This window comes from Aplidium turbinatum, chromosome 14 (assembly GCF_918807975.1).
Source record: "Aplidium turbinatum chromosome 14, kaAplTurb1.1, whole genome shotgun sequence".
NCBI classification, from domain to species: Eukaryota; Metazoa; Chordata; class Ascidiacea; order Aplousobranchia; family Polyclinidae; genus Aplidium; species Aplidium turbinatum.
The window spans coordinates 17,043,772-17,051,664 of record NC_137485.1 but is presented as its reverse complement, the minus strand read 5'-3'; the positions used below and the strand labels follow the sequence as shown (position 1 = coordinate 17,051,664).

The window sequence follows — 7,893 nt, the reverse complement described above, 5'->3', positions numbered from 1 at the left end:
CGCAGATGGATAATGGATGTATTCCATCAATAACAAATATTCCCCGCACAATGCAACAGTGGCGATTATGACGCGCTGACCTAATTTTGCGTCACTCTTTGATACTACATATCTTCGACAATTAATCCACGATCATTCTATTGCGAAATTAAATAATTGGCTAGAAGAGACCGGCGGCCAAACTTGGCCGATTGAGGAGGTAGCACCGGCGGTTCATTCAAGCACTACTTAGTGGCCGTGGCCGCAGGCTGCTTTAAGGCTTGACAGTATAGGTTACATCATTATAACTAGCATGGTGCCCTTCTTTGTATACCGGATTATCATTATCGCTATATTTTATCTTAAAACTTGAAAAAAAATTGCCCTTTTAGTAAACAAAAGTGCCCTTTTTTCGTAATCTTGCCCCCCCAATCAAAAATCGTTCCGGCGCCCCTGGCTACAGTATGGTAAGGTCTATACATTATGTAATCATTATTGCTGTCAAGTACAGGTAGACTATAGTTATAGTTTATTGTGAAGATCATCATTCTCAAACACGAGGCATAGCCATCATCATCAGTTATAATTATGTTATCAGCATTTCCCATAGCCTGCAGGCAGTGGCCTAGAAAATTCGTAAGTTCAATATTTCTTTAAGAACGTAACCTTAATTAAGAACACTTGTTTTGTTTCACTAACATTTTCTATTTTACAGCAATACTTTACAAAAGGTTTATAATCAAATTAAGCTACAAACTTTGGTTATCTTCAAATGATTAATTTCAATACTTGCATGATCTCCAGCACTAAATTCACTATGATAGGCTATCAATGGCTGTTTAAAATACTCCTCTCTATGGGTATTGGAGTGGAGGCCTTAAAAGGGAAATAGTCTTGTAGAGCCTCTCTTTATCTAAAACCGCCCCTAGTTGTCACACTTTATTATTATCGGCAAATACAGTATCCTTAATAGCATAAATAATAATAACAATAAAGACGCATAAAAAATAACATTTCACGTGTTAACGACCAGTACAAAAAGTGTATATCTAGAGCCAAACGCTTCTAGGTTTTGAAGATCAGTGTCAACTGACATATCTAGCACTCAGGCGTCATAGAATGCCACTTGGGGGATTCATAAGACCTTCAAGGTTCACAACAATAGCCTAAAGCACTGTACTTTTAAGCAAAATAGTGAAGTACTATTGCATCATAATTCTCCAGGTAGGACACAAGGACCATCCCTGGTCCAACCGACATTTCTGGGAGTACACATGTTTTATCAAAACTAACTTTGTTGAAATGTGTATTATATGACTTTTCCTAAAATTCAAAAAATATTCCTAGGTACAATATTTTTTGAAAATAATACTGGGTCGGTCTCATGAAGACTGTTCAGTGTTCACATATCATAGGCTCTCAGAAGGGAGTTGTAAAAGCAAGGAAATGGCGTCACATAACAAAAACATTTCAAACGTCATATTTCAGTGGTTGTCGCGACATGAAACAAATGCTTCAAGTTCGTTCCAAATTGGCCTGATAATGGTAGAACTCTGTCGAAACCTTTTTCTTTGTTCTTTCTCGACGTCTTTAAACAAGACGGCTTTGGTTGGCAGCGTATTTGTTTGATATCGTCCGTTGGAACAAGCAGTCAGCTAACAAACCACAATCAAAAAAAACAGTTGTTCCAAACTACAGAAAAAGGTCCATGCTTTGAATGAACTGTTGCAGTTGGATTTTCACAAAATGTTAATCTAAATTTTTAATAAGATATTACAAGACAACCAATTACAGCCAAGGAAGAAAAAGTTGCCTTTTCTCAATAAGTGCAACCAAATAAAATGACTGGGACTCACACACGCTAAATTAGTGTCCAAACAAAGCTTGTGCTGGGGGGGTACATGTTTTGAACAGTGCAATAACGCAGCAAAAATGTGGTCTTTTTCGGGAACAGATTAAAACAAAAAATTATTTATGAAACAGAATACAAGTGTTGACAGTGTTACACACAAGAGATTCCTCATCTTTCATATTAAAACAATCTTCAAAGAATTAACGGATATCTCTGGGCTACATATAAATATAAAGAAAAAATAAGAACATCTGGCGTCTGCTTGCATCAGCAGATATACTTTAAAGAATGGCCTCTCTTTCTGTGGTGCCTGTACCAGAAGCAGTTCCTTTAGTTTCAACATCTTTGGCATGTAATAGAGCTAAAAGTAAATTTCTTAAGAAAATCCAAAATCGTTGAACGCTAAACGAAACGAATGTAAACACCGTAGCTACAAGCACAATACAAAACTTGTGGTATGTTTGCTTTTAACACTTCTTTATCTTCATCGCTGCTTACAGGAACATCTGGCGAGACACCATTAAGAGCAGTTTATACCTTGTAGAAACAACAAGACAAAACAAGAAGGAACAAATTTACCTACTCCTAACCCAGACAAAATTCGTCATTTTTTCACTAATTCGACGTAAATCAATGTAAAAATGACGGATTTTGCTGTTTGGGAAGTTATTTACACAATACTTTCAGTGGAAATATTTCAATGTCGCATCAACGTTGATAAACCATCGTCAGCGACGACAAAATTGGTTATGAATTTAAGTCAATGAACTAGATTTGACTGTTTAACAATCATCAAACATAACTCTTTATGTTAAATCCAGGTTTTTAGTGCTTTTTTTTACAGAAAACAATAATTGACAACATATAATAATCAACAGTGCTGGTTAAAAACATAGTAAATTATAATCTGCAGTTTCATCATTACTTAACCTTTAATAAAATATGGATTGATAAGAATATTACCAGACTCTTGTTAAAAAACTCCAAAAATGAACCACCGTGTTCAAGTACGAAGCACCAATGGATGTTAATAAATAAATAGACGGGGATAAGTGCAACAGCTAGCATTGTGGAGTAAAGAGCGATTGTATTTCAATGCTACGTTACATCTAATCAAGGTATCAAGCATTTATACGAAGGTTGTGTCTCTTGAGAAAATTTTCAAGCCAAAGATTTAATTTTTTTGGCTTTCACGCAGAGTCATTGAAATTATGCAGAGTCACAAGTTAGAAACATGACATCAGCATTTTATTGCACTAGTTGACGTCTGAGACTTGAACAGTTGCAAGAACAAGGCTAAATTGTGGTGGCCAACCCAGCTAGCAAATCAGTCCCTTTTTACATTGATTTAACGTCGGCATACCTTGAACAAATGTAAAAAAAAGACTGATTTGCAGGCTGGTAATGCTTCTACTGTAGTTGAATACTTACGTTTATTTAACGTTACCTGACAATGATAGGGTTGCGTCGACAAAAAACAATGTATTTCTCACCTAGAAAAGTTACACATTCCTGCGTAGAAGGGAAAATATCACCATCGATTGTGATAATGGACCAGGTGTTTGTGTATGAGAAATAAAACAAAGTGAAATGACAAAGTTTGTTAAATCTTGTTAGAGATGGCTTGAAACGCTGTCGGTGGCCAGCCAAGCTGGGATGGACGAAAACGCAATCAAGAAAAAAACAAAACATCTTATGTTTTCAGGGCTTCACGAGACCGTATTGGGATACACAATGGCCCGTTCTTTGTAATGAATCATGCGCAACAACGCTGAATATACGTTGACAGTAGAGTTATCGTAGTTTCAGTTTGAAACGTTGACTGCATACTTCAATAACCCAATTTTACTTTGGCAGGCAGTTTTGTTGAATAAAGATTGACTGTTGAGGACCTTTTACACTATGTCACAGAAAAGTTCTTTTGGTCAACTTTCATCATCATTCAGAGTTTTTAGATCACTCGGTAAGGTATAAATATTTCTTTAATGCATATCAGCATCTTCAGTGCGATGTACGTAAATATGGCTTCAACCTCAGTTAACAACTTGTCAATGCGACTTCAAGAGCGAATCAATCTGAAAAAAATTAAAGATTGGTTAAAAATGATTCAAGATTTAAGGCCATGAAAATAATTAGATTGAAGAACGTTTGGAAGGACCATGATAACGGTGTTCGCCTGTCGGTGTGCTTTCGAATATGCGGCGATGTTGAAGAAGTTGAAGAAGTTCAAGGTTCGCATGCAGTTCAGCACAAACCCCGTGTGGGGACACTTCCTTCACAATCTCTTGGTTGCACGGTTGACAAATTTGAATCTAAAAACTCCCAATGATGCTAAAATCATACCCGGAGCAGCGCTGGTACAGGCAGAAAAAAATGTCGACTGAGGTCGCAGGAAAGAGCTGATTCAAGTAAGTCATGAATTTTTTGTCCTGTCTGCTTTTGCTTTCATTTCTAAACATGTGGGTGGCATCTAATCGTTGTGCAACATACCTGGTTTCTATACATCATTTTAACGTCTTCTAAATCCATTTTGAGCTCTTCGGCTTCTTCAGCTTTTTCGCCGTACATAGTCAGCACTGCTTCGTGACGACTTTCTACGTCCTAAGCAAGAAAAAAAAAATCGATTACAGTCAGAAAAAACATTGACACGTGGCAAACTGATATTTGTAAAAAGAAAATACCAGGTAGATGTCATTGAAGGGAATGCCGCTTTCAGTAGTTAAATGAAAAGAACAAAAACGTGAAAAATGGAAAATTATCAATGTGGAAGATCCCACTGGCTTCCCTTAACGATAAAATTCGACTGCCTCTCGAACAAAACGTGTAGTTTTAACGTTGCTTTAACGTCTGGTGAACTTTAAAACAAAATTAAATAGCAATCGGACAAAAATTTGGTAAAACGTGGCACCACTGGTCATTAGAAAAACGAGTAATTGGCATACAGATACTCAATTAGTAAAGGGGTCCTTTTACCTCCAAGCTGGCTCTCAAAGCGTTCACGTGCTGAGCTGTGTTGTGAAGGTCTTCGTTGTCATTGGTCAATCTCACAATCTCCTCAGCCATTGAAGAGCGAGTGCGTTCAAGCGTGTTAATTTCGCCCTGCGTGAGAAAAGTAATGACATTCTTCAATGTGAATGCAAATTAGGCTTCCATCCCTACCCGTACACAATACAACTTTTAAACCACTAGACGTACTCGTTGGTATAACTTCACTGTGGACACCTGACGTCAGTTCTAGTGTGTTTGAGGTGAGCTTGCAATGGATGCAATTGATCATTACCTGCAGTTGAGCTATCTCGCCGTCCCGCATTTTCAGTTGTGACTGAAGGTTTTCCAACAAGCTTGGACCACTAGTGCCCGATCGAACGCAGTCGTACACACCGTTAGGTAGACTCAGAGAGCTTGATTGCTGTCTTTCTAAGACCTCAAACTACAGAAAAAAAACACATTGAAATAAACTCGGCTGTTGAGCGGTAAAAATTGGAAGTCAAAAATACTCAGCTGCTGAGGAAAAATATTTGTTGATGGAACTTCTTGTGGAGATAAGTTCTCATGGCAGTGCGAGAGGTTTGGAACAATGACGCAAAATCGAACAAAAGTTATAACATTTTGCAACCGCCAAGTTGACATCTCAAAACATAAATGCAAAATTCAGACTTGGAAGAACGCATGAAGGTTTAGAGCAGGCACGTGCAACCTTTCTACTGGTGGGCCAAATACGAAACTTTGAACGATAACGCGGCCGCATCAATTTTTTTTAGATGAAAATTTAGCATCATTTTCTTATGATTGTAGTTGATGTCAAGAAACAGATTTGACGCCGTCCACGACACATACTGTAGGTGCGCCAATGTATTAAAAACTGTGAATCAGTCGTTGGAAGATGAGGAAACTAAATTCCGACAAGCGTATTTAATCACAAGTTATTATTATGATATTTTAAAAGTAGCAAAAAGATAAACAAATCCATGACATTGTCAGTCTTAAAACTCACTCAACCACTTAACGAGGGGTAATTTTTTAACCTTTGAAATTGTTAAACATTACACCCCAAAAATTCGTTTATGATTAGTGCTGTCAAATGAACTAACTGTTAAACTGCATATTTTTATTTTGGCGGTGTGTAATTCTCATGAATCTTCCTCCAGGTACACTACACATCGCCGCCCGCTCACTTACCGTGTTGAAAGTGTCGCTGGAGCTGACCACCGATTCTGTGTCGATGTTGAGCATGCTCGCCGATGACGTCATACTGTCGGACCTGTTCATCCACAGTAACCGTTCCTAGATGAAGAGGAATAACGTGTTGATTCACCGTCAGTTTGTGCTTTCAACTATACAGTGACATTAAAGTTTTCTTTTTTATGCGGCATTGTAGTTTTTCACCCTTTTACGAGAATCAATTGCGACCGAATAGGCGTTTGGAAAGCGGTTTGGAATGACGGAGTGATCGTACTTAAAAGCATCCGTCTCTGGAAATCTCTACTCCGTCAGTTGTGAAACAAAGTGTTTAATCAGAATATAATTATCAATGAACACTGATTGGTGTGAGTCATCAGCACCTTCTCTTTCTGCGCAGTTTCCAACTGCGCCTGATACTTCTTCTTGTCAGCTTCTGAACGCACTTTCTCCATGTCCAGTTGATTTTCAAGTGTCACCCGATCCCGTCTCGCTTTCGCCCTCACCTCTTCACGATTTGCTTCACAAACTTCCAGTTCTTTCTTCAACCTGCACAGAGAAGGTGCTGGTGATTAGAAAAGTAACAAGCTTGAAAGATAGATTGTTTCATAGACTGACCGAACTCAATTTTTAGGTCGCTCTATGTTGAAGTTAGACTTTTACATTCTACAAGAAACCCCTTTTAAAGATCAAATGAATAGAATACTTTTTCATTTTTTTTCTTAATTTGCAAAATGAAGAAAATGATCAGTTGCAACAAGCGACAAATGCATAGCCACATGGGGTGCCTTTGCGCCACACTCGAAAATGAGCAGGTATGACATCGCTTTAGAAGACATGGCTATGTCCTTCCTTGGCAAGACACCTAAAGAAATGCTTGATGGTGGATAAGAAGATTGGCCTTTTGAATTCCTGTCTACGTCACCTAAAACTTCAACCAATGAACAAAAGCTTGGATACGATAAAAAAGACAAAATATCATCATGTTAAGTTTTTTTTTTTTTTTGTCGTATCCAGGCTTACACCTGGTGGTTGAAGATTTAGATTAAGTGGACGGAAAGGCAAGGAAGCCAATCTTCGTATCCACCTTCAGGCATAACTATGTCTTACCAAAGACAGCCGCATGCTCTTGAGCGGTGTCGAACCGGCGCCCTTTCGATTGCCGTTCCAGCGCTCTCACCACTATGCTATGCAGCCGAGCATGTCAATGAAGTGAAATGACAATATGCACCAGATGTAATGCGACTGCACAATACACATAGTTAATTTGACGCATTTCCTCAGCTTTATATTAGTTAAAAGTTGAATTTATTGCGCATAACTTACACGCGAAGTCTTTGTTTAGTACTGCGCAAAAAAAGCGCAGCAGTCACGATCAAGAATAAAAAGAAATAAATTCGAGGCAGCAAAAGTGTGAAAAAATCTCAACTTGAGGCGATCGACTTACTTAGCGATCTCATCATCATGGAATGAGGTATCGGTGCGCAACTTCATCAAATCTGATTCCAACGAAGACTTCTCCTCTCGAACGTCTTTCAGCTGCTGCTCCAATGTCACGACTCGGGATCTTAAATCAACGACAGTCATCTGCAGTGACCTCTCCTTGTCCTGCGATGCCACCAGTTGGATCTGCGCGTCCCCTGGATCAATTTTGTTCGAGTTAAAGTTTCGGATTATACTTTGTCAGTACGAAATTGTTAACAAGATGGCTGAGTGTTTTCTTAGAAATCAAGCTTTTTTGATGAGCAAAATACATAAATAAATATAAAGCATGGCCACCTGGAGATGCGGCCTGATTTGTCACATTTTGCAGATTTTGATTACCGCTACTGCTAGTGTTTGACTGACATTTTCTGAGATGTTTTTACTTTTTGCTGTCTGAT

The 7,893-nt window shown here is 38.4% G+C and overlaps 1 protein-coding gene across 1 annotated transcript in view; it reads right to left on the bottom strand.

The window, feature by feature from the left end:
- Window positions 1-903: 903 nt before the first annotated feature.
- LOC145783359 (uncharacterized) overlaps window positions 904-7,893 on the bottom strand; it is a 30,597-nt gene continuing 23,607 nt past the window's right edge. Inside the window, exons 18-24 of the mRNA XM_082595210.1 lie at window positions 7,458-7,650; window positions 6,394-6,559; window positions 6,011-6,115; window positions 5,112-5,261; window positions 4,805-4,930; window positions 4,322-4,432; window positions 904-3,906 (exon numbers count right to left, since the gene is read on the bottom strand). Of these exons, the coding sequence (XP_082451336.1) occupies window positions 3,880-3,906; window positions 4,322-4,432; window positions 4,805-4,930; window positions 5,112-5,261; window positions 6,011-6,115; window positions 6,394-6,559; window positions 7,458-7,650 (878 nt within the window). The 3' untranslated portion in view covers window positions 904-3,879. The remainder of the gene's footprint in view (window positions 3,907-4,321; window positions 4,433-4,804; window positions 4,931-5,111; window positions 5,262-6,010; window positions 6,116-6,393; window positions 6,560-7,457; window positions 7,651-7,893) is intronic.